The 27,815-nt window shown below is 40.3% G+C and overlaps 1 protein-coding gene across 5 annotated transcripts in view; it reads right to left on the bottom strand.

The window, feature by feature from the left end:
* LOC138739144 (protein diaphanous homolog 3-like) overlaps window positions 1-27,815 on the bottom strand; it is a 481,652-nt gene that overhangs the window by 387,706 nt on the left and 66,131 nt on the right. For all 5 annotated transcript variants that reach the window (XM_069890655.1, XM_069890654.1, XM_069890657.1 and 2 more), the window contains one exon: window positions 21,555-21,691. In XM_069890655.1, coding sequence (XP_069746756.1) covers window positions 21,555-21,691 — 137 coding nt within the window. The remainder of the gene's footprint in view (window positions 1-21,554; window positions 21,692-27,815) is intronic.

Raw genomic sequence — 27,815 nt, forward strand, 5'->3', positions numbered from 1 at the left:
CACTTTAGTTGGTGGCAACTATAAAACTAGAGTCAACTGCAAATAATTTATCCAGACCTTTTTTCAAACTTCCTATAACAAAATTAACAATGTTTGCCTAAGTTAATAAGATGTGAAGCAATGAGAGATCTCAAAGCAGGAAAAATTCTACAGCATCTCATCCAAGAAAAAGTTGACCAAAATGGACAGAAATAATTTGAATGGTGCAAACCTCAACACTCAGAAGCTGAAAAGGAGAATATATGGTACAAGTGATAGGTCATCTGTTTTCACTCAGGTTGCTGAGTGTTTGTTGATGCATCGAATAACCAGACAGCACAAAGTGACAACCTCTGACAAATGCTTTACTGTTAAATCCAACAATACAATATATTACAGGAGCCCCTGGAAATGGCATTCACCACCAGCCAAGCTCCGTCTCCTTTTTTTTTAAAAAAACTAGTGCACTTCGCAGGGACTCGCGTATGTGCAATAGCAACATAGTGAATACAGTAGCTGCAAACAGTCAATAGAAGCAGCTGTCTACATCCCCTTTCTTGGACAACCCCTTCACATTACCACAATCCATGTAGGTGTCATACATTCCAATAATTATAATTCAGCAGTGAACAGTCAGCCCAGTTTAATCCCGATATTTTGGGCTGGGCTTACAAGTACATCCGAAGTGTGTTATGTAGTAGTCATTGGTGGAAGTGGATACATGCGGTATTGCTTGGGGTGCTTCAGCTTGAAAGGATGTGCCATCTGTGGTCTCAGGATTGCAGCCATTTGATTCATGGGTTGTTACTGAGGGAGTTCCACCTACTCCAGTTAATGTTCCAGATCTCATCAGGAATGGCTCAGGATGGGGGTGGCTGGTTGGTAGTTTCAACAGCAATAGTTTGGGATGGGGGTGGCTCATTTATGGGTAGGATGTGCCTACCGTTTCTCCGATACACCTTTCCTTCTGATTTTTACCAGGTATGACCTGGGCTCCTCGCAGTTCTTTTCGACTATACCCATACAGTCATAGCCCTGTGGAGTTTGCATCCTTATGACTTGCCCTTCCTGCTAATGACACGAGTGGTCGGCTGTTTATGTCATAGCACCTTTTTTGCGTTAGCCTCCTTTTCAACTGCTGGGATTTAATTTCTTGCAGGTTCTTTAACTGAGGCTTCAAGAGTCTCCTTGTCACAGGCAGAGTCATCCGTGTCTGCCTGGACACAAATCGTTGTGCTGGAGAACCCAATATGGCATCGCTGGGAATGTTCCTGAGGTTCAGGTTTAGGAACACATCCCTATTTTCCCTGAGTTGCTTTGCGCTCCTCACAACTTTCAGCCGACCATTTGACTGTGGGTACTCTGGGCCACTAGTGATGTGGTTGAAATCCTATGTTGTTGCCAAGTGCCTGAATTTTTCTCACTGGTGAACTGAGTGCCATTTTCTGATAGCAGAGTGTGTGTGTGTATGTGTGTATGGGTGGGGGCCATGCACTGAAAAATGTCTTTTTAACTTGATAATGACTGCCAACGAGGTGATGTTGGGTAAAAGATTAATCATAAACCATCCAAAGTATGAATCGACAAGAACCAAATACTGTTAACCATGCCATTCAAAGATGTCTGTTGCCACGGTTGACCAGGGGAGATTTGGCACCGCATGAAGCTGCAGCCATTCTTTCTGTTGTTGCAGTCTGGTGCTATTGCACACTGAGCAAGCTTGTACCTCCTGGTCTATGTTCTCAGTCATCTATGGCCAAAAATCTATGTCTCCTCGCCCGGCGTTTGGTTGCTTCTGCCCCTGGGTGCCCTCTGTGCAGAACGTTAACAAATGTTTTGTCGTGAACTCGAAACTACTGCTCTCAAGCCTTTCATTAGGATCCCATCATCAATGAGTCATTTGTACCGGAATGGGAAGTAGGGATGCACTTCAGGTGGGAGACTGTGCTGCTTGCCGGGCCAACTGCACTTGATAAAAGTACTCACGGTCCTCAAACTTGTCTCTTCAGCCGTGTGCTGTCTCGGTTCATCCAACCAGGAGGAAGAGATGTGGATTACTGTCATTATATCAAACATGTCCTCTTCCTCAGCTTGTTGGAGCGTGCATTTCTGGGAACACGAGATACCGTGTCGGCTAAGTGCATTTCTTTTCCGCACTTGTAAACTAAAGTTACGTTGTATTTCTGAAGCCTGAGCATCATTTTCTGTAATCATGCAGGGGCCACATGGATTGTTAAAAGCTTTGTTAAGCTTTTGACAAGGTCCCACATGGGAGGTTGATCAGGAAGGTTCAGACTCGGGGTCGTGGCAAGATGGCGTAGGGAACAGACGTGCCTTCCAGACCTCTCCTGACTCTGATTTATTGTTTTGTCTTTAAGTGCCCGTTAAGGTTCTTTTAAAAGTTTATAAATAATAAGAGGTGCTGGATTAGTGCCTAATGGTTTATATGCAAAAAAAAAAGGGTAAAAGAAAACATCAACAGACTGTTAAAAAAACAACATTTTCCAAAATTTCTGAGCCTACTTGTTTACAAGAAGCCAGGACTCAGCGTAGAATGGATCCAGAAGAAGACGTACAGAATTCAGCATTGAAACTCCGTTTTATACCGGTAAGGCTCTCTGAAGGTCGCACTCAGCAGCTTTCAGAACAAAGAGCTGGCCGGGTGCCAGTATTTCACACAACAGCCACTGTGAGTGCTGTTACTCAGATTTTGACAGTTGAATCAGCTGGGGCGCCACCAGCTGGAGAGTTAAAGCGCTGTCATTCGACTGCTACAGTGGTGGCGCTGCAAAATGCATCTTCAATTACAACAGTTTTTCCAAACATCGATTCAATGAAGATGATTAAAGAGATTTGACTTAAAGATAACCCTGATCTTCAGTCTCCTGGCATTGCTGGGGGGACTTTGAGAGGGATTTTTATACGAAGTCAAACTGCTAGAAAAGATACTAAATTAAGGGAAGAGACAGAAGATCCCGTGGTCTCTTAAGGAACAGCAAGACCCCATTATGCCTGAATCTACTTCTGTTGAAATGTTTGTTAAGGATCTTGAAGATAAGATATATTCTGTATTGAGTCACTTAGCTAATTTTGTGAACCCGTTTATTTCCAAGATTAATGCGATGGCGGAAGCCATTAATGGAGCTTTTAAGCTTGAAACCATTGAAAGATTTAAAATGTGTGATCAAGGTTTAGTCGATGTACAGGATCAACTGCAAGATGAAAATAGAATAATTGAAACATTGCAGATCCAAAATAAAAATTTAGCAAAAAAGCTTGATTATTTGGAGAATCAATCTAGACGGAACAACGTGAAAATCGTTGGTTTGCCAGAAGGCATAGAAGGACCAGATCCAAGAAACCTTTTTACTGAATGGATTCCACAAGTGTTAGGACAGGATAAATTCCCTGAAGGTTTAATACTGGAACGAGCTCATAGAGTTTTAAGAAGAAAATCTTTTTCAGGACAGAATCCAAGACCTGTTCTGATCCGTTGTTTAAACTATTGTGACAGAGACAATTTTACGTATGGCTATTAGAAATGCCCAGCAAAATAGATCTCCTTTGATGGTTCAGAATAATCCTCTTTTCTTCTATCAAGATTTGAGTCAAGAAATTATGTTTCAACGATGCAAATTTAATTCTGTGAAAGAACAGTTGTGGAAAAAAAGACATAAGGCAACATTCAGGTATTCTGCGGAACTGAAGATTTTTCAGGATGGAAATCAGCCAAAGTTCTTTGACAATCCTAAAGAGGTTATGGACTTTGCTCAGTCTCTACCAATCATGCAATTTCAGGAACGATGTAGTCCTTTAAGGTCTCCAAAAAGAGTAGAGATGTAAGGTGGGATCCAGATTTTTAAAAGAAATGGAAGCAATGGTGACCGAAGTGGTAACGTTGATTTAAAAAAATCTTTTTTTTTTGAGAAGAGTTTAAATAATGATAATAGTTTAATGAAATGGGAGTTGGGAGAGGGAACTGGGTGGGCACTAGTTTCCAGAAGTCATCAGCTACCTGTGAGTTATCTCACACCCAATATTTTGGGGGAGTTATCGCTTTGGGCGGTTTAAACAGGAGGAGGTAGTCATGACCTCCGACCTGTTTTATTTTTCTTTTTAATTTTTGGGTTAAGAAGTGAAGGTTTTTTTTAATATTTTTTTTAAATAAATAATTTTTTTTTACTCTTTTTGTTTTCTGATTGTAATTGGGAGGGAATTAGGGTTTTTTTTCTCTTTTTTCTCTCTTTTTTAAGAGGATGATGTCACAGAAGATAATAAGTCAAAAATTGAGGATGTTGAATTAGATGAAGAGGAAGATGAGGGGAAAGGTGATAAGAAGAAAAAGAAGAAAATCAAATACAAATACATTGAGGGAGAAGAGTTTAATAAAATTAAGTTAATTTCGATAGAGAATTTTGAAGATGTTATAAATGAAGAATATGGAGAATTTTATAAGAGTTTGAACTTTTTCTTTTTTTTATATAAGGGGAGGGGAAGGGAATAAAAAGTTTATCTGATTGTTTTTCTAAGGGATGTTTTTGTTCTCTCGATGAACTATAAAGGAAACTTGGTATTAATGGAAATTCTGTATTTATGTATTATTAATTATGATTTTTTGTATAACAGATATGTGGTTGATATATGATTTTAATATTTGAACTTAGTTTTAAAGTGGATTTTATTTGTTAAATACATGTATTATGTTTGATTTAAATATATGTTTAAGGGTATTATTTTAGTATTGATATTTTTTTGTTGTTAGGATAAAACTTTAAAAAAAATTACTTTTTTTGTAAGTGGGGTTTTTTCTATTTTATTTACAACATTGTTAATTAATTCTTCACTCTTTATTTTGGGGGGAGGGTTGGACTAATTTTAAATTAGATGATTAATGTTGTGTTATAATTATTGGCGGGGGTTAATTTGTGTAGTTTAATGATGTAGTATTCTAATTTTTATTATCTTATTTTTTATTATTTCTTTAAATGTAATTTTTATTTTATTCATGTCATAAAATTTTAAATAAAGTTTAAAAAAAAAGGAAGGTTCAGACTCTCAGAATTCATGGTGAACGAATGAACCAGATCCGGATTCAACATTGGCTGGACAGAAAAGCCAGAGAGCAGTGGTGCATGATTGTTTTTCAGACTGGAGGCCTGTGATCCTTTGGGATCGTTGCTGGCACCATTGTTGCTTGTTCTATATCAATGAACTGAATGATAATGTGGTAAATTGGATCAAAAGGTTTGCAGATGACACTAAGATTGGAGGCGTTGTAACCAATAAAGGTTTTCAAAGCTTGTAAAGGGATCTGGACCAGCTATAAAAATGGGATGAAAAAGTGCACATGGAATTTAATGCAGACAATTATGAGGTGTAACATTTTGCAAGGACAAACCGGAATGATCAACGTTTTGGGCCAGAACCCTTCATTAAGGGTGAAAGTGCAGAGGGAAGACAGCCAGTAAAATATGGACAAGGTAGAAGGGGTGGAACAGGGCCAGTAGATTTGTGAACCAGGGAGGGGTGAGATGACAGAAGCAGTTCATCTGCTGATGAGAGAGAGAGAGAAATGGTCAAGTTCAAGAAAACATGAATTACAGGGAGATGACAGGAGGGAGTGTGGTAAGTGAAGACAAAGGATTGTTGTGCTGGGATCTGATAAAGGAAAAGGGGAAACAGTGGCACAATGAGAATAATGAGGGAAGTGGTGAAGAACAGAAAATGACAGATGGGACAAAAAGGCAGGAAAGAGAGAAGAATCTTCCAGGGGAAATGTGGATGGCTGGAAAAGAATGAGAGGGGATGAAAAGCTGGGTGGGAGTGATTGTCAAGGGATAAAAATGGGGAGGGGCGGTGGTGAGAACAGAAATAGCTCAGAAAAAATTTAAATTTATAAAATTTGAATTTAGACATACAGAATGGTAACAGGCCATTTCAGCCCACGAGTCCGTGTCACCCAATTAACCTACACCTCCGGTACATTTTGAACAGTGGGAGGAAACCAGAGCCCCCAGAGAAAATATGCCAACTCCTTAGAGACAGTGCAGGATTTGAACCCCAGTACCAATCGCTGGTGCTGTGAAGGCGTTGCGCTAACCAATATGCCAACCCTGCCTCTCCTCTGAAACTGGAAAAAAAGATTCTCCGTCCAATGTAGGCTGGGAAAACCATAATTAAAGATAAAATATTTACAAAAATAATGTGGTACTCCTTGAAGTAAAAAACATCCATTTATTATTGTCGGTTTATTAAACTTGTTTACAAGAAACTTTCCGATAAAGTTCCTGCATGGAACTCCTTAATAAATTACCAAGTTCACAGAAATAGAAGAAGTTTAACATGTCAAACAATTATTACCTAAAATCAACAAAGAAGCTTCTTCGCATTATTATTGTGTGGACTCTGAATTTAAATTTCCATTTTATAAGCACTCAGTATGTACTCATTTCATTTCATAAGCCTCCAAGTATATCACCTCAACCTATTCTAATGACCAAAGAGGGTTGTGTGGATGTGGCAGAAGATGCAAGCTGTTAAAGACCCTATTCTTCCTAGACCCAGGGTCCAGCCATGTGCTGGAAAAAGCAAATCTCTTGCTAGAACTATTTGCAACTTCAAAGGCTCCAATTAACCAACTTTCAGTCCGCATCTGCCTTAAACAAAACAACGACCAAGTCATTTGTAATATGAGAAATGTCCATGCTCATTCTGCAAGTGATTCCATTACTTGACAACCTCTTCTAATTTTGAAGGGATACACAAGTGACACTTGCAATTAAAGGCTAGCCTTACAATGGCCTCTTTTTTTAAAAAAAAACTTTGGAAAATTTATGGCTGGGAGACCACGATACTGATCAAAAAAAGAGCCATGCCTCTCAAAAGCCCTGTTGATCATAACTTTCCATCAACAGGTCCAATAATTTTCAATAAAGACTAGAATCTCCAAACTTCTACCACCCTCAAATTGAAGTTTCCTCATCTCCATTCTTACCTTTCTACTAATGACATGACATCTATGCCCTGCTTTTTTTTTTAAATAATTCTTTTTTATTCACTCTTTCCAAGGCCTCGATAACTGAATACACCCCAATTAAGTTTCCCATCAGCAAATTCTGATTCCAAAAACAGCCCTCTCGATCCAAAGTTTAATTGAAGCTGTATTTTTCTAGGCCTGTCAATATCTTTGTAAATACTTCAGCCCAATGGTTGTTTAAACGTTCTCCATAACATGGTCTTATACTTTACACCTCTTCCAAAAGAAGGAAAACATCTTACATATTCTTAAATACCTTGGAGAACTTACTTTTTGATGAATGCCTCAAGATTCTCATTTCTCAGTAGCATCTCATTTACTGCACATTCCCTTGCCTCACTGCACTTCAAGTGGATAAGTTCCTACTTGTCCTGTTGCATTCCATCCTCCACTTTTCTGAGCAGTCCACAGCTTATGCCCTTCTGGCATCCACAGCTTTCTGCGTCACTGTTAACCATAGAGTCAGTTTTTATACTATCCAAATGTTTTGTTTTCTTTGGCCAGCATTTAAAGTTTGAATAATTGCTATCTCATCAAAAATTCAAAGATAATCATTCAAAAATTAAACTGAATAATCTTCATTGAATTTTCAACTGAATTATCTAGTGAAAAAAATCTATTAAACCAAAAAAATTAATTTTTTGCATAGTTATCTGTACCATATCTCTTCCATATGCAATCTTCATAGATTTTCTCTTCAGAAGATACGTGATGAATTATCTTTGGGATTCAGTCAATAAAATATAAATAATGATGCCATTACTGTTTTAAACAAACATTCTTAATCCAGAAAATATAATTGATGGATTGTATTTGAAGAATTATAGAAAATGGAAAACAGTAATTAAATGTCCACATAAATATTATTGAACTTTCAATGACTTCTAAACTATAAGCTTAAAAGAAAACATTAATGTACCACTGAACAGTATATGCATCATCTACTGCACAGTGAATGCCCAAAACTTGTATATTTTTGTCTGGTGTTTGATGGGCAATCAAGTGACTCCACGAAGCGGTAGATTGAAGTCAAAAGGCTTTTATTTGCTTATACATTAGCTGGGGCTCAGAAAGCATCTGACCTGGATCCGAGCAGGAATTGATCTGGGGTAAAGGTCTTGGGTCAGGACCTTTATTGGGGAATCTTCCTGGGAAGGAAGGGACGGTCCAGGCCAGTACAGGACCTTTATTGGGGAATCTTCCTTGGAAGGAAGGGACGGTCCAGGCCAGTACAGGACCTTTATTGGGGAATCTTCCTGGGAAGGAAGGGACGGTCCAGGCCAGTATATACAGTTATTATAGTGGTATAATACCTCATACCACCACATTCACCCCTTCTTTAAAATCAAAGTCCTGCAGGGTGAACGTGGGTTCTACCTTTATTTACAATTGTTCTGAGAATCACACCAAAGTCCATAAACAAGTTACAAATTCAGTCTCTCAGGTAGCTTTCTGTTCCTGTTGGAGTGCAGCAAGGCTGGTTGGCCTGCCAAAAAATCCGTCCGTCTGTTGAGAGTCCCACATTGAAATATTTGGTGGCGCTGTCGATGTTGCCATTGGTGCCTCTGGTGCAGTGGCAGGTTGTGATGTCACTGGTGCTGGTCGTCACTATCATGGTGTTGGTACAGGGAAGAATGTAGGTGATGGTTATTCATCCATATTTCTCCCACCTACCCCCCACCCCAAGGTACTGGGGCTGATTCCCCACCTGGGCCAGATCCCTTAGGGAGTCTATGTACTGCCACCCATCTGGGAATCTGACAAACGCCCAATACGGGTCACATGTAGCAGGTGCACCTCATTGACCAAGGGGTCCATTTTATGGGGTCGGATGTGCCTGCACAGCAATACTGGCCCTGAGGCAAACAGCCAGACCAACAACATGGTCCCTGAAGCCGACCTCCTCAGGAATGATTAAAAAAATTTCGTGGGGGGCTGCATTGATGGCTGTGCACAGTAGGGAACGGGTAGCATGCAGGGCTTTTGTGAGGACCTCCCCACGGGGAGACGGACAACCCTTTTGATTTGAGAGCCAAGAGGACTGTCCTCAAGATTATGCCGTTCTCCCGTTCCACCTGGCCATTTCCATGGATGTTATAGGTGGTGGTCCTACTGATAGCTATGCCCCTGGTCAGGAGGTACTGCCTCAACTCCACTCATGAAAGAGGGGCCCTTGTCACTGTGAATGCAAACAGGGTATCCAAACAAGATGGAGGTTCCGTATGGTTTTGATGACCGTGAGCGTGGTCATGTCCGGACAGGGAATGGTGAAAGGGTATTGGGAGAGCTCGTTCACTACAGTCAGGAAGTAGGGATTGCGATTCATGGATGGTAGGGGACACTTGCGGTCCTTACTTTGACATTTGAATGGTTGGGTGGCCTTAATCAGTTGAGGTCTGTCTGTCTGTCCGGTGAAAGTGCAGCTTGCACTCTGCACAGACCAAGAAGTTCCAAGTCAGCTCCCTGACCTCAACTGTACAGGGGAGGTTGTGGCCCTACATCCTGGTAACCCTGGGGTGGCAGAAACTCTCATGAAGGGCCTGCAGTCTGACCATTTGCACACTGGTGGATGTTGCCCAGGACAGGGCATTGCGTGGCTCATTGAGCTAGTAGTTGTAGGTGGACAATTCAATGCGCCACCTCAAGATCTTATTTTTTTTTAAATCTTTCCCCACTATTTATTATTAAACAAATGCTACGGCTCATTGGTCAGTTAGTAGGGTGAAGGGTCTATTGGCTAGATAGAGTCTCCAATGGCGCACAGCTTCCTCTATGGCCCAGGCTTTCTATTCTATGGACGAATTTCGGAGTTCTGGACCTTGCAGCATCTGGGAGAAAAATGGCATCGGCCTGCCTTCTTGGTTTAGTGTGTCGGCCAGTGCTACATCCAAGCCATCACTTTCCATCTGGAAAGGAATAGACTCATCAACTGCCTTCATTGTTGCCTTGGAAATCTCGTTTGATGCTCTCGAATGCTCTCTGTGCCTCTGTGGAGGGAAGGAAGGTGACTGTCTTTACTCGTGGTCAAGCATGGCTACTCCCACCCCAGCTCGCAGATGGTGCAGTTGGAAATGTTTTTGGAGTGGCACACTTTGGTGTAGTGCCCATTCTTACTGCAATTCGAGCAGTCTGCACCCCGGACCAGGCAGTTCTGGCAGGGATGCTTCCCTTGACTGCAGTCATGGCACTTGGGTTGTACAGCAGCAGCCACAATTTGGGAGTCATTCCATGGTGCCACACATTCATCACACGGGGTCAGGTAGCGGCAGTAGGGGGCATAGGCTTCAGCACTCTTCTGGGCTGAATAGAGCACCAGCGCCAACTTCAGGGTCTCCGCGAGGGTCAATTCCCCAGCTTCCAGGATTAACTCCCGGATGTGACCTGATCAAATTCAGCAAGCATCCCATCTCTCTCTCGAGCTCATCCTGGTACACTGTGGCCATTACCAGTCTACACCCACAGTCTCTTACCAGGTCCTGCATCGCTCTGGCATAATCGTCGATGGACTCATTGGGCTCATGTTTTCTGATCATCAGGAGATGGTGTGACTGTAGGCTGTTCAGTGTAGTCACGTACTGATCTTCCAGCAGCTTCATTGCCCCTTCATAATCGGACGTTAATACATCTCAGAAGATCCTGTAGGCTGTCCCCGAGCGATGAGAACAACAGTCTGAATTTCTCAAGGTCGCTTGAATTCTCATCCATTTGCATGTAGTCCAGCAAGCCGCGCTGCCATCTTTCGAATCGGAGGGAGGCCTCAGGGTCTTTTGGGTCGAAAGGCAACTTGTCCACCCTGATTGCTTGTTGCATTGCAACAGTGACCAAAAGTAAGCTAATAAAATCAATTGGCAATCAATTGACTCCACGAGGCAGTAGATCGGAATCAAAAGGTTTTATTAGCTTCGACATTAGCTGGGGCTCAGAGAGCATCTAGTTGGGATCCAAGCAGGAAGTGATCTGGGGTCAAGGTCTTGGGGCAGGATCTTTTTTGAGAATCTCCTGGGAGGAATCAGAGGGAAGAAAGGGGCAGTCCAGGCCAGTAGATACAGTTATTACAGTGATGCAATACCTCATACCACCAGTGTTGTTATTAAAAAGACTTACTGGAACTCAAGGAGAAAAGGATATCTTGGACAATACCTGGTGACCAATGAAAGTTTCCTCATTTTCACTTGAATACCAAGATAAAAATCTGAGCTGATTTTCAGTCTTCATTACTTATAATAATTTATGACACTATCCAACCTTGTTCCAGAACTGGTCCAAATAGATTACCTCATCAAATGCAGTCTCCAAGATTTGTTCACATTTCAGGGATTACAATGTTGCAGCTAATTCTCTCACTTTGCTTTGGGTTAACTAGACAACAAGAAAGGCTGCATGAGGTGGATTGACTGCAGCTTAGTATTTAAACACACATATACCATCAAAACTGGTAATCACACTCAGGGATCTGAGACTCTTCTCCTCATTTTCCAACTGGATCCTTGATTTTTCTCATTGGAAGACCCCAGCTTGATAATATCATCGTCTTCCTATTGTCAACATGGGCACATTAAGGTTGCATGGTTAATCCCCTGCTCTGTTCCACCTATACTCAAGTCGTGCCCCAAAACAAGATGATTTTGTTGACGACAGCTTCATTATATAACTGGCTATAATGAGTCAGAATACAGAATTATTTTATATTAAGAGATTACGAATATGACTGCATCCTGCCATGACAAACTTTTTCTCAATATCAGCAAGACCAAGGAGCAGATATAGGACTTTTGGAAGAGGACCCGATACTTGTCTTCATCAGCAAAAATTTACATGCTTCCACCCCTCCATTTCCACCCATATATCCGGTTTCTTATCCAAGAATGCACTTGCAACAAAACACAGCAAAGATTCCCCACATTAATTCCTCGTATCGGCAAGTTTGTTTTACCAACTAATAAGACTTGTGAATGAGATACTTAAAATTCCTTCAAGGCAATGCTGTTCCACTGTCTGGAGCATATGGACCAAGGGGCCAGAGACTCTAAGTAATGGATCAGTCTGACAAGAAATTCTTTGGAGTTTCCTGTTCAGGAGCGCTGTGAAAGTAGTCACCTGATACATTCAAGACAGATTAACAGTTTCAGATATTACAGCATTGAAGAAAATGGCAGAGGAATTTAATCATTCCTTAGTCTCTGCCAGAATAGAATACGAAAAATAACTGGAGGAAAAACTTAACAAATGGGCTGAATGGATCATATTTTTCTGATGGAACTAAATTAGGTTGGCCATGAAGACAGAAAGATGGAAAGAAACTTCAATGGGTCGGAGAAGAACAGGCCATGGTTGATCAACTTCACTTCACTGAACTTATTATACAATCATTTTCTCTAAATAACAGAATAATTAGGAGCAGGCAAGTATTTCTGCACTTCAACCATGCTCCATGATTCATTAAGACCTTAGTCGCAATAAGGCTGTGAAAACAGAACACTTTATATGTCATAGATTGTAAAATGTCATCTATTTTTGTTAGTGTAACAGGAAAGCAGAGCTGCTGTTATATGGTAAGAAAATACATGGCGTTAAATTCATGAATCAATGACGTTTATTGACAAATTCACAAGTGCAATGGGAATGTTACTTTCTGCAACTTTTGTAAGCAAACAGGTGTAATAAAGACACCATTAAAACAATCTAAAAAATAATAAATAATCACTTGATCAGTCATTCGTGCACATAAATTATAATAGCAATTGTATAGATAGATCTTCAGTAATCTTATGGTCGTGTTGATTGATATGAAACAGGAACAGATCACTGTTGGCATGACAATTTAAGATTTTATTATTGTACAGCGAATATTAGATACATTACTATTTGAATTCATCGTAATGAAAACCAAGGTGCTTCAGGGTGGATTGACCTTGAGCAGAATCTACTAAAATGTATTTTGTCCTTTCAATACTTGGAGTACCTTTTCCTTTTTTGGCTTTCAAGTTAACTAGTAATTTGGTAGAGAACTGAGAATTTGGTAGTCAGACACACTCTGAAAAGTTGGTTTCAATTTAGAAAATGTTTTGGTTACCATAGGTTTTTATTGATTAGCCCTATTCTATCTAACTTTTTGTTTTAAAAAACCTTGGGTCCAAGATATCAGTTATGCTCAGAGGCTAACCTTGGGTATCCAATCTTTTTTAGTTCTATATATTGACCAAAACTAAGCTTCTTTTGAAAAATTATCTATTAAATTTAAAATATTTAAACATCACTTTTTTTTGCTGTTTACCGATAAGGAGCTTCTTAAATTGAAGCTTTCCTAGGATTTAGATTTTAACCTTATTTGGGAAGTATTTAATTTTAAACCTAATCATAAAGGATTGCTTTCTGCCTATTACAAATTACTTTTACGATCTTGGGATAGTTCCCTGGGTGATATCAAGAAATTATGGGAAAAAGACTTATAACAACCATTTTCCGAAACAACATGGGATATTATTTTGAAACGTGTTTACTCATCTTCTCTTTGAGCTTGGCATTCATTAATTCAACTTAAAGTAGTCCATCGAGCACACTTTTCTAAGGCACAGTTAGCTAAATTTTGTCGTAATATTTCCTCTAAATGTTAAAAATGCATAACTGAAGAAGGTATTTCTATGTGTGCAACTGAAATGAAGTACATAGAACTTTTCAGCAGGTGCATGATGACAATGGCAGATGAAGTTTAAAAAAAACAAAGTTGAAAATAATACAACACATGGACATGAGATTTGAAGTGGTGGATGGAAAAAATTAAAGGCAATGAGTTTGAGATTCAAGGCATTAAAGAACAGATGAAGGAAGTACAAGCTGAAGCTGCTGCAAAATGTAATCAATTAATGCAAAATAATAGACATTCTGGAGCATTTCAGTAGAAGGAATAACATCAAGATTGTTGGGCTTGAAGGTGATGAAGGTCAAGGCAAAGTCTTTGCAACTTTGGATACCGGAATCTTTCACGCTGAATTTCAAAAGATACCTGAAGATTGAGAGAGCCCATCGAGCAATGAGACCAAAACCACAACCTGATCAAAGAACTCATCCAATATTTATTAAATTCCTTCATTATGAAGTGAGAGAGAAGATATTGGAATTGGAAGCAAAGCACACTAAAGAAAGATGATCAGCCTGATTTTTTTTTAAATGGAAATAAGATTTTCTTTTATCCAGGCACAAGTTTTGAATTGTTGAGAAAGAAGAAAGAGTTTAATACAGTTAAAAATATTTTGTGGAAGAGAGGCTATGGCTTTGTTTTGAGATATCCAGCTGCATTGAGGGTTTTTGTCCCGGATGGGAGAAATAGATTCTTTATCAAGTCTAATGAAGCAAAGGTTTATGTCAATTCATTGCCTGAAAGAGAAAGACAGGCGGTTGCTGATATTTAAATGGTTTATATTTCAGAAGATGTTTTGTTGTAACTGAAAAAAAAACAAGTTTCAAGAGAGTTTAAATGGGGAGGAAGGTTTAACTTAGAGGTGATTTATATGTATTTTAAAAGATCTATGAAAGAATCAGAATTGATGATAAGAATATAACAGGTGATTGTTTGGTATATTGAGTGAGTTAGTGGGGAATATGAAGCTAACAACTGCGAAGTCATTGCACTAGTGTGATTGTAATCACATGCCGTATAGATCAGGGCAAAAAGATACAGAATAGCATTACTCACATCTTGGTGGGGGGTGAGTTTTCCTTTTTTTTTAAAAAAAAATGAATCAATTAAGAATATTGTAACATATGTTATTAATATAGTGAGGAGTGGGAAAGGGACATAGGATGGACAGAGGATTTAATAGTGGTACCTGAATGGCAGGAAAATTGAATTTTATTAATATTAATGGAATTCAGAATCCAATAAAGTGAAAAAAGTATTAAGTTACATGAAAATTATGAAAGTAGATAGTGCTTTTCTGCAGGAAACTCATTTGATTGAAATAAAACATGGGAAGTTGAAAAGAGATAGAGTTGGAATGATATTATCTTCTTCGTTTAATTCTCAGAGGAGTAGCTATATTAATAAATAAAAAAAATTACCAATTAAAATATTTCTTACGACTATAAATAAAGCAGGAAGATGTGTCATGATTAATTGTCAAATTTATTCAGAATATTGGACATTAATGAATATATATGCAAAGAATATAGATGATGGGAAATTTATGCAAGGTATTTTTATGCACAGGGGAAAATAATAATGGGTGGAGATTTTAATTTTTACCTTTGACTCAAAATTAGATCGATCTGGGTGAAATATTGTTAAAAATATAGTTAAAACAGTAACAAATTTTATGAAGGAGATGAGACTTATTGATAGTTGGAGGAAGATTCATCCTAATGATAGAGATTACTTGTTTTATTCTTTTAGACACAAGTCATAATCGTATATAGATAACTTCTTAATTTCCACACAATTGCAAGTTAGAGTTCAAAAGATTGAATATCAAGCAAGAATATCATCAGACCATTCACCTTTAGATATGTCAATTACATTGGAAAAACAAAATGTAGGTTACAGATGGAGATTTAATTCAGCACTTTTAAAGAGGAAAGACTTCTGAATGAGACAGCAGATAATGTTTTTTTATAGACACTAACAAACATTGAGTAACAAATAAATTTATTATATGGGATTCTATGATGGCCTATTTAAGAGGAAAGATGATAAGTTAAACATCTAAAATAAAGGAAGAGTATATGAGAGAGGTTGATCAATTGGATAAGGATATATTGTGTTTTCGAAAAGAGTTGCATGTTCAGAAAAATGAAGAGAAACCAAGATTATTGGAATCAAAAAAATTGGAACTTAATACAATGCAATCTTATAAAGCAGAAAGAGATACAAGGCGTACACAACAGAAATATTACAAGTTGGGGGATAGAGCACAAATATCTAGCATGGCAATTAAATATGGAACAACTGTCAAGAACAATAATTGCAACAAAAAGGGAATCTGGTCAAACTACCTACAAAACACAAAATTAATGATGATTTTAGTAATTTTTATAAAAAATTATAACAATCTCAATCTTTGAAAAATTGACAAAATAGTTGAATATACTATTTTACCCAAGTTAAATATGGAGGAAAAAATGGAATTATCAAATCCTTTTACGGATGAAACTTTAATGTCTTTATCAAATAAGAAGATGGATTCTCACTGGAATTTTATAGAGAATTCAAAGAGTTATTAGTTCCCATTTTCATGAGAAATTGAAGGTTCCAATGATTTACCTAAATCATTTAAAACAGCATTAATAAGTTATTCCAAAAAAAAGGAAAAGGTCCTCTTACCATCTTCTTATAGACCACTATCATTATTAAATACAGATTATAAAATTGTATTCAAATTACCAGCTAACAAGTTACATAAATATTTACCCAAATTAATAAATATAGATCAAACTTGCTTCATTAAATACAAATTCAATTATAGTGTCTGCCAATCTTCTGTAAATTTACTAAATGTAGCCCAAAAAGAAAGGATACCAGCAGTTGCGGTGGCTTTAGAGCAAAAAAGGTATTTGACAGATTAGAGAGGGATTATATATTTAAAGAGCTAAATGCTTTCAGAATTCCAAACATTTTTATAAATTGGATAATCACCCAAAAGCTAAGGTGGTCACAAAGAGGAAAATAGTAAAACCTTTTCTATTAGAAAGATCAGGCAAGAATGTCCACTATCACCATTTTTATTTCCACTGGCTATAGAACCATTACCAGAAGTGATAAGATTAAAGATGTTAATAGAAGATAAAGAACATAAAATTAATTTATTTGCAGATGTTATACTATATCTTACAAAACATGAAATATCATTAAAAAATTTAAACGTACTATTGACAGAATATGGAACAATATCAGGTTGCAAAGTTAATGTTAGGAAAAAGAACGGCAAAGTCTATGAATTACAGGTACTATACTCAAAGCAAGCAGGTGATGAAGTTTAAATGGAAAAAGGAAGCATAAGGAATAAATAGATAGGAATTTAAATAATTTATTTAAATTGAATTATTTGCCGTTATTGAAAAGATTAGTGAGGATTTAAAAAGATAGAAAGATTTACCAATAACTAATAGGAAGGATAAATGGTGTAAAGATTAATATTTTTGTGAGGAAACGATATTTGTTTCAGTCATTACCAATTCCTGTACCAACGAAGTTTTTTCCAAGAATTAAATAATTAAATAATATGAGAGAATTTATTTGATGAGATAAAATGCCAAGGATAGCTTTGGAAAAACTGTCTTGGAAATTTGATCAGGGAGGACTAAGATTGCTTAATTTTAAAAATTATTATAAAGCAGCTCAATTAAGATTTTTGTCCTGTTATGAAAATGAAGACAGCATGGGTAGAGATAGAAATGAGTAAAATAGGAGAACTAGATCTAGAACATATTTTATACAAATCACATTAAGAACATTTGAAAGGAGGAATAGAAGTACCAATTTTAAAACATTTGCTTAAGATATGGAAAAAACTCCATATGGAAAGGAGGAATAAAGAATTAGCATAGAGCCAAAATGATATTAAAGCAGAACCCACTTATTCCTTTTGCATTAAATAATCCTCTTTTGATATCTGGCATAATCATAGGATAAAGAGGATAAAAGATTGTATTTTTTTTTAGGTTCCTTTTTCTGTCCTTTGAGAAAATGAAAGAAATATGATATACCAAATAATACAATTTTGTCATACTATCAGCTCAAATCATATTTAAAAAGAAGCTAGGTGAGAAATTTAGACTTCCAGAACAAGTCAATTTGAATATTTAATAATTGATACATTTATAAATTTATTACTAACATCTCTATAAAATTACAAGACGATGCAAAAAAGGAATTATACAAGTCTAAACAAAGGTGGGAAAAAGATTTAAAAGTCCAAATTCAAGAAGAGGGATGGTCAAAAATGTGTCGAGAGTAACTAATACAATTAATGTCAGATCGCAAATGGTACAGTATAATCTTTTGCACCAGCTATACTTCTTTTTTCTTTGGCTTGGCTTCGCGGACGAAGATTTATGGAGGGGGTAAAAAGTCCACGTCAGCTGCAGGTTCGTTTGTGGCTGACAAGTCCGATGCGGGACAGGCAGACACGGTTGCAGCGGTTGCAGGGGAAAATTGGTTGGTTGGGGTTGGGTGTTGGGTTTTTCCTCCATTGCCTTTTGTCAGTGAGGTGGGCTCTGCGGTCTTCTTCAAAGGAGGTTGCTGCCCGCAAAACTGTGAGGCGCCAAGATGCACGGTTTGAGGCGTTATCAGCCCACTGGCGGTGGTCAATGTGGCAGGCACCAAGAGATTTCTTTAGGCAGTCCTTGTACCTTTTCTTTGGTGCACCTCTGTCATGGTGGCCAGTGGAGAGCTCGCCATATAACACGATCTTGGGAAGGCGATGGTCCTCCATTCTGGAGACGTGACCCATCCAGCGCAGCTGGATCTTCAGCAGCGTGGACTCGATGCTGTCGACCTCTGCCATCTCGAGTACTTCGACGTTAGGGATGAAAGCGCTCCAATGGATGTTGAGGATGGAGCGGAGATAACACTGGTGGAAGCGTTCTAGGAGCCGTAGGTGGTGCCGGTAGAGGACCCATGATTTGGAGCCGAACAGGAGTGTGGGTATGACAACGGCTCTGTATACGCTTATCTTTGTGAGGTTTTTCAGTTGGTTGTTTTTCCAGACTCTTTTGTGTAGTCTTCCAAAGGCGCTATTTGCCTTGGCGAGTCTGTTGTCTATCTCATTGTCGATCCTTGCATCTGATGAAATGGTGCAGCCGAGATAGGTAAACTGGTTGACCGTTTTGAGTTTTGTGTGCCCGATGGAGATGTGGGGGGGCTGGTAGTCATGGTGGGGAGCTGGCTGATGGAGGACCTCAGTTTTCTTCAGGCTGACTTCCAGGCCAAACATTTTGGCAGTTTCCGCAAAGCAGGACGTCAAGCGCTGAAGAGCTGGGCCTGAATGGGCAACTAAAGCAGCATCGTCTGCAAAGAGTAGTTCACGGACAAGTTTCTCTTGTGTCTTGGTGTGAGCTTGCAGGCGCCTCAGATTGAAGAGACTGCCATCCGTGCGGTACCGGATGTAAACAGCGTCTTCATTGTTGGGGTCTTTCATGGCTTGGTTCAGCATCATGCTGAAGAAGATTGAAAAGAGGGTTGGTGCGAGAACACAGCCTTGCTTCACGCCATTGTTACTCCATATAAATTACATAGACTTAATTCAAATTGTTCTGATAAGTGTTTCAGATGTAACAAGGAAATAGGTACTTTATTACATGCAGTTTGGTTTGTGAAAAAGTTGAAAAGATTTGGGAAGATTTGTGCATATTATTGGGACAAATTATAAAGATACAAATACTAAAAGATCCCAGAATATTTTTGCTAGGTGAATTATACGCAACAGATACCAAATTGAAGCTAGACCAATATCAACGAAAGTTTGAGTGTAGCAATGTATGGTGGCAACATGGAAGTCGGACAATACTGTAGGGTTGGATAGATAGCATGTGGAAGTAGAGAATTGTATACCATTAGAAAAAGTTACTTATAACTTCAGGAACCAGGAATTTTTTTATGATTTGGAAACCATATTATGGATTTTGTTGATAAAAGTCCTTCCATATTGTCTGCTATACCCACTCCCCCAAACTAATATGTTCAAGATAGAATTAAAATGTTAAAACCAATAAAATGATTGAAAAAGAAAGAAAAAACTTAATCAACCCAGAGATTCTCAGCCTTTTTGCTTCTACTCACATGCCAGTAAGTATTGCCAATGCTATAGGTGCTCTGTAATTAACAAGGGATTTCTTAAGTATGTGGGTGGAAAGAAAAAGGTTGACTCATTATGCACATGGTTTCATAACTCCAAAGGCAATAGGCCAATGACAATTTTTCTCAAGCAAAATATGTCAGTAACAATTGGGTCTAGAGCAATGATTCTCAACCTTCCCTTCCCACTCGCATAGCACCTTAAGCAACCCCTTACTAATCACAGAGAAAACGGTTGAGAACCACTGTTCTAGACCTTCTGTCTGAAGGTGGCAACAAAAAGAGATCCTGTCCAGGCTGGAAGAAGTCTTTTATAATGTTGGGATCCTTCTTGAGGGAACACATCAAACATGTCTTTAGTGGATGAGTGGTCTGTGCCTGTGATGGATCTGTCACTTGCTACAGTTTGAGTTTCCAAATTAGGCAGTGACTTTCAATGATACACTGACAGAAGTTCAATAACGTATTGAATGATATGCCCAATCTCTTCAAACTCCTTATAAAAATTAAGCTTAGTATGTTTTTATTTGATGATTGCCTCATTGAGCTGGCCCTGGAGGTCTTCTGTTACATGGATATCCAAGAATTTGAAGATACTAATCTACTTCATTGCCTTCTTATTGATAAAGATAAGTGTATGGTCCCCTTCCTGAACTTCACAATCAGCTCCTTGGTTTTGCTGATAATGAGAAAATTATTGTCTGAGCAGCATAGTCATATTTTTCATCTCCAAACTACCTTCTGACTCATCTAAACTACTTATTCAGCCAACAACGAAAGTGCCATCAACAAATTTACATTGTATTGGAGTACAACTTTGCTATGCACTCATGAGCATAGGAGAAATAGAGCAAGGGACAAACCACGCAACCTTGGGGCGCCTGTGTTCATGGTTAACAAGGTGATGACATTACCAATCCTTGCTACCATTTTGGTTTGCCAATGAGGGAAAACGAGGATCCAATCACAAAATGAGGAGCAGAGTTCCAGATCCATAGTTGTAATGGTATGCATGTTAAATGCCAAGTTGCAGTCAACTAACACACACCAAACATAGCGCTCCTTATGTCCCAGGTAGCCCAAAGCAACGCAAGAGAATATACAGTACCTGTAAATTTGTGTGCAGTTTTGATCTCTGTGAACATTTTGTGAAAATACAATTGCATTGCACTCAATTTCAGAAGAATTAGAGAAGATCTCATTAAAACAGATTTCAGGGCTAGACAGGTTAGGTGGAGAAATGATATTTTCCCAACTGAAAAGTATAGGATCAAGAGGCACAATATAAGACAAAGAAAGGGTAAGCCACAGAAGACTGAAATAAGAAAAAAAATTCTCCACCCACAGGCTGGGAAACCATTATACTTCTCTTCCCCAAAATGTCTCAGAGCTCCTGTTATTTTCATGTAAAACAGTTATTTTATCTTAATAAAAGGATGTGGTAATAATGCTCAAAAGCAGCCCTGAAGTAAAATCTTGATTCTGATCTTAGCATTTTCCGAAGAAGCTGATGGTCAGATAGACAAAAAGATATTCCAACTGGAGTTTGCTGCCCAAAAGTTTAACAACGTGTGTGACTGAAAAGACAAAGTTTTACCACTTTGCCTATACCAAAAAGCAATTTCATATTAAATAGTAACACCAAGAACATTTGAAACTTTATGGAAAATTGACTGCAGAACACATTTCAACTACGAAGTTCAGTCAGAGTCTTGAGAATGTCGATGATTTCTCGGAAAGGATCACCATTACCTGACAGGATTGCTGGTCAATGAAACACGAAGGGATTCCAGAGAATTAATAAGTCTTTCATCTCCCATGCCCATTTTCAGCTCATGGATGAATTCATGGGGTAAGGTAGCACTGTGTTGCTTATTCTTCAAAGCACCCTGAAAAATAAAAAGAAGAGATTTTTTTCCAATACAGGAATAGTCTTTAATTGACCATTACAATCATGCCAGGGAACCAAAAAGCCTGCTTAAATGGCAGGCAGGATAAGAGTACCAAGTGTATCCAAAGGCAAGGTGTCAATACGATGACTCTGCAAAACCACTCAACATCCACACTTCTTTGGCTTGGCTTCACAGACGAAGAATTATGGAGGGGTATATCCACCTCTGCTGCAGGCTCGTTGGTGACTGACAAGTCCAATGGGGGACAGGCAGGCACGGTTGCAAGGGAAAATTGGTGGGTTGGGGTTGGGTGTTGGGTTTTTGTCTTTTGTCAGTGAGGTGGGCTCTGCGGTCTTCTTCAAAGGAGGTTGCTGCCCGCCGAACTGTGAGGCGCCAAGATGCACGGTTGGAGGAGAGATCAGCCCACTGGTGGTGGTCAATGTGGCAGGCACACTAATGAGTAGTAAAATCAACACAGAGCCAAATGATCATCCAATCATTGAATCATAAGCCCTGTCACATTCAGCATTGGATGAACAAATGCACTACTGAACAGCCAAAAGGGAAAAGATTGGAGGTTTATTGATTGAGTACATGTATGACATCACAAACATCCCCAAGATTCTTTTTCCTGAGGGAGAGGCAGAATTATCATTTAGTGGTAGTGCAAAATAAACTATACTCATTGTACACATGTAAAGAAATAAATAGATAAACTGACTGTAATATGGAGAGAAATAAAATACAAAATTAAGAGTCCTGAAATGAGTCCCTGATTGAGTTTAAGGAGTTGGATGGTGGGGTATACTTCTTTTCTGATGGCAGCAGTGAGAACAGAGTGTGTGATTGGTGACATTGATCCTTGATGATTGCCGTTGCTCTCTGACAGCAGTGTTCCCCGTGGATGTTTTTGTTTATTGGGAGGGTTTTGCCTGTTATGTCCTGGGCTGGATCCACTACCTTTTACAGGGCCTTATGGTCAGGAGCATTGATGTCCCCATATAAGACCATGTTGCAGCCAGTCAGAGTAAGCTTCAGGAATACATCCTCATCTTCCACATCTGAGGTTCTGGGTACCTTCCAGAGATCTAAATGAATGATCTGCATGCAATACATTCAGCAAGCCTATCTCTACTTCTACCAGCACTCACCGTCATCATAGCGATCAATGTTCAGTCAATTTGGTTCATTACACAGGATATTAAGCAAGTACAGAAGACAACATAAGTAATGGAAGTGGACATCATCATACTGAAATTAAAAATAGGTGCTCTGGAACATGCCACGCTTTTATCAAACATTTCACTTTCACTGGTTCACTCTCACTGGCATATCCACCACATCTTCATTCATTGTTGCCATCAGCTGCAATGGAATCCTACCAACAGGCACATTGTCCTCTCTCCACCCTTTATGCCTTCCACGGGGTCCACTCCCTGCAGGCCTTCCTGATTTTCTCATTCTTCTCCACCTACCACTCCCTGCCCCATGGCCCTTTATCCTGCAAATGAAGGAGGTGCTACATTAATTCTTGCACTGCCTCTTACATCACAACCCAGTGACCTAAATAGCTGTTCCAATGATAAATATTCTCATGCACCCCTCCAATCTCATCCACTGCATTCAATGCTCCGCACGTGGCCTCCGACATCACCAAGACAACCCACTTGATTGGGATATCCTGTCAACCTCCTGATAATTCATGCCCTGCACCAGCAGCTGTAGAATGTACCATCCACCAAAATGTACAGCCAGGATACTCACCCAGGATACGCCCAAACATGTTATATCTGAACAAGGACAAGGAGTCAGATGCATGGGAACAGCATGTTCTTCAGATTGACACAACCAACTTGCCTCAGAAATATCTAGTTGGTTCTTCATTGTTACTGGATCTTAATCTTTGTGTTCCCCACTTTCAGAGTATTGGACTTTTCCACCAGGACATTACCCTTGGGGTTATAGCTGGTGTCAAGCCAGGAAGTACCGTCGCAGTTCCTCACTCATGAACCAGGTCCCCCGATCGCTGTGGATGTACTCGGGGTACCCAAACAGAGTTAACATGCTGCACAACGCCTTGATTACCATCGCCGAGGTTATATCCAGACAGGGAGTAGCAAAGGGGAACCTGGAGAACTCGTCCACTACCGTCAGGAAGTAGGCATTCTTATTTGTAGTGGGTAGTGGGACCTTGAAATCGACACTGAGCCATTCAAAAGAGCGTGTGGCCTTGATGAGATGTGCCTTCTCGGGCCAGTAGAACTGTGGCTTACATTCAGCACAGATCTGGCAGCGTCAGGTTGTGGACCAGATGTTCTCAACGGAGTACAGAAGGCTCCTAGTCTTGATGAAGTGGTATAACCTTATGACTTCGGGGTGGCACAGATTGTCATGGAGGGTCTGAAGACAGACAAGATGTGCGCTGGCACACATCCCCGGGATAGGGCGTCTGGGGGGATTGTTGAGTTTACCTGGTCAGTACAAGATGTCATAACTATGTGGAGTGCTCGACCCTCCACCTAAGAATCTTGTTATTCTTGATTTTACCTCGCTGTTTAATATTAAACACGAAGGCCACAGCCCTCTAATCTGTCAGCAGGGTAAATAGTTTACCGGCCAGGTAATGTCGCAAGTGGCACACTGCTTCAACGATCGCTTGGGCTTCCTTCTCAACCGAGGAGTGACATAACTCAGGACCATGCAGGGTGCAGGAGAAAAAAAGCTACTGGCCTGCCTGCCTAGTTAAGATTGGCGGCCAGTGCAAAATCAGAGGTATTGCTCTCCACTTGAAACAGGATGGACTCATCCACGGCATGCATCGTGGCCTTTGCGACGTCTCCTCAGATCTGAAAGAATGCAGCTTGGGCTTCCGCCGATAACGGGAAAGTTGTGGAGTTAATCAGGGGGTGGGCTTTAATCGGCATAATTGGGCACTCATTGTGCATAATAGGAAAACAGCCCCAGGCACCTTTTCAGCGCCTTTAGGGAGTTTGGGACTGGGAGCTCCATAAGGGTTGCATGCGGTCAGGGTCCGGAACAATGACACCATGAGCCACGACACAACCGAGAAGGGCCAAATAGTCTGTGTTGAACACACACTTATCCTTATTGTATGTCAAGTTGAGAGACTTGGCCGTACACAAGAACTTTGCGAGGATCGCGTCATGGTCCCATTGGTCGTGATGGTGACATTGTCGAAATATTGGAACATGGCTGTCAGCTTCTGCTCCTCTGCTATTCGATCCATGACCCTCTGAAAAGCAGCAACAACGAAGGGCACCCGCAGGAAGTGAAAAAGTGTGCCATTGGCCTCAATTCCCGTGTAGAGCCAGTTGCTCGGGTGAAGGGGGAGTTGATGATAGGCCGACTTGAGGTCAATGGTCGAGAAGACTCTATATTGTGCAACCTTATTGACCCAGTCAGCTATCCAGGGTAGAGGATAAGCATCTAACTGGGTGAAGCGGTTGATAGTTTGACTAATCAATCACCATCTGGGGCTTGCCCCCCCTTCTGACCACGGGAGGAGGGGTTGGAGCTAGGGGCTATGATCCCCTCCATCAAGAGTTGCTGAACACCATATCCTCAGTGCTGTAGTGCTTACTGGTGCTGGCGATTGGTTTACAGTCCGGGATGAGATTTGCAAATAGTGATGGAGGGGCCACCCGCAGGGTGGTGAGGCTGCAGGATGGTGCTGGAGGCTGGGTGCTTGATTGGGGGGTGGCGGGGGTGGGAAGGGCTGTGAGCTGCGGGTTGTAAACAGTGAGCGGAGGTTGGGGGCCCCCCCCAAATCCATCGTCACACTCCTGAACTGACTCTGGAAGTAGAGGCCCAGGAGGATCGGCGCACAGAGATGGAGAATGACCAACAAGTCATTATAACACTCCCCCCCCCCCCCCACCCGCCATCAGAGACGCCATGCAGTACCCCTAGATACAAGTTCGCTGGTCTTTCGCCACCATCGACACAGACCCGGTCATCGGCCAAATGGGGATCGAGAGTCTACGGACCCCCTCTGGGTAGATAAAACTTTCAGTACCGCCACTATCGAAGAGGCAGTTCGATTTGCGCCCATTCACCTCAATCAACATCATGGAGTTCTTGATTGGGTGAGGACTGGCTTGGTCCAAGGTGATCGATGCCAGGATGGGTGCGTCGTCAGTAGGGAGGCCCGATACCCAAGTTGGGACTCCATGTTGACCACGCTGCCAATGCCGGTGAAGAAGGCGGATGTGATTTCATCAGTTGTGTCTCTCTCAAAGAGAGAGAGAGAAGCAGGCTTTTTCCCCTCTCAAAGAGAGAGAGAGAAGCAGGCTTTTTCCCTCTCAAAGAGAGAGAGAGAAGCAGGCTTTTTCCCTCTCAAAGAGAGAGAGAGAAGCAGGCTTTTTCCCTCTCAAAGAGAGAGAGAGAAGCAGGCTTTTTCCCTCTCAAAGAGAGAGAGAGAAGCAGGCTTTTTCCCTCTCAAAGAGAGAGAGAGAAGCAGGCTTTTTCCTCTCTCAAAGAGAGAGAGAGAAGCAGGCTTTTTCCTCTCTCAAAGAGAGAGAGAGAAGCAGGCTTTTTCCTCTCTCAAAGAGAGAGAGAGAAGCAGGCTTTTTCCTCTCTCAAAGAGAGAAGCAGGCTTTTTCCTCTCTCAAAGAGAGAGAGAGAAGCAGGCTTTTTCCTCTCTCAAAGAGAGAGAGAGAAGCAGGCTTTTTCCTCTCTCAAAGAGAGAGAGAGAAGCAGGCTTTTTCCTCTCTCAAAGAGAGAGAGAGAAGCAGGCTTTTTCCTCTCTCAAAGAGAGAGAGAGAAGCAGGCTTTTTCCTCTCTCAAAGAGAGAGAGAGAAGCAGGCTTTTTCCTCTCTCAAAGAGAGAGAGAGAGAGAGAGAGAAAAAAAAGACAGAGAGAGAGAGAAAGAGAGAAAGAGAGAGAAAGAGAGAAAGAGAGAGAGAGAAAGAGAGAGAGAGAGAAAGAGAGAGAGAGAGAAAGAGAGAGAGAGAAAGAGAGAGAGAGAGAAAGAGAGAGAGAGAGAAAGAGAGAGAGAGAGAAAGAGAGAGAGAGAGAGAGGGGGGACTTCTACAGTGTTACAGTGTTACAGCCAGCAGCAGCAGCTGGAACTGAATCAGGACACGCTGGAAAGCTTGTGGAAAACCCCATTTGGAAGACAGGTTGTGAGTTCTAGCTCAGCCTGATCAAAGCACTGGTGGTTTATCCATATAACCATAACCACTTCCAGCACAGAACAGGCCAGTTCGGCCCTACTAGTCCAAGAGGAGAAAAGTGGCTAATGTTTCACTTGGAATAAGTGAAACAAAAAAGGAACTCTGTAGTGACGTTAAAGAAAGGGATTATCATCTGGAAAACCCTGAAGGGACAAGTTTCATCAGCATGCACTGAAGTGGCTGATGAAAAATTAATTAGTTATGGAGGACCTGGGACAACAAATCTCCCTGAAAACCGACAAGAACATTCCTGGGTGGTAACCATTTACCTTTCAAGCACCATAAATGTTAAATTCTGTGCACAGTTGAAGAATTGCCTGTAACCAGTGAACTTGGAGGAATGAGAAGTGAGATTTGACTGTGAACCAAAGAACTTTTCTGAACTTACACACACATTACATACATGTGCTTAGAATTAGAAGGGGGTTAAGTTAGGTTAAGTAAGTCAATAGTGATGAGTTAAAGTGCGATTCTTTTTTCGTGTTTAAAGATAATTAAAAGCAACTTTTGTTTAAGTAACAATTTGTCTTGGTGAATATGTATTGCTGCTGGGTTTTGGGGTCTTCTGGGCTCGTAATAACCACAACTCCCTGAACTTTAGTATAGCTTCGGAAAAGAATAAAAAAGCAGACAAAATGGTAAAGTATTTAATTAAGGATGGGTGAATTACAATGGTATGAGGCAGAAACTAACAAGACTAAATTGGAAACAGATGTTCAAGGGTGAAAGCACAGAACTCATGTGGAGTAAGCTTAGGGGCCACATACTGGGTTTAGGATTGGTTTGTCCCACTGGAACAAGGAACAGATGGGAAGAAAATGGAACCGCTGTTGATGAAGCAGGTGAAGCAGCTAGACAAGAGGAAGAAGGAAGCATACATTAGATGTAGGAAGCAGGAAGGGCTCATGAGAAATATATGGTAGCTG

The sequence above is a fragment of the Narcine bancroftii genome, chromosome 7 (genome assembly GCF_036971445.1).
Source record: "Narcine bancroftii isolate sNarBan1 chromosome 7, sNarBan1.hap1, whole genome shotgun sequence".
Classification (NCBI taxonomy): Eukaryota; Metazoa; Chordata; class Chondrichthyes; order Torpediniformes; family Narcinidae; genus Narcine; species Narcine bancroftii.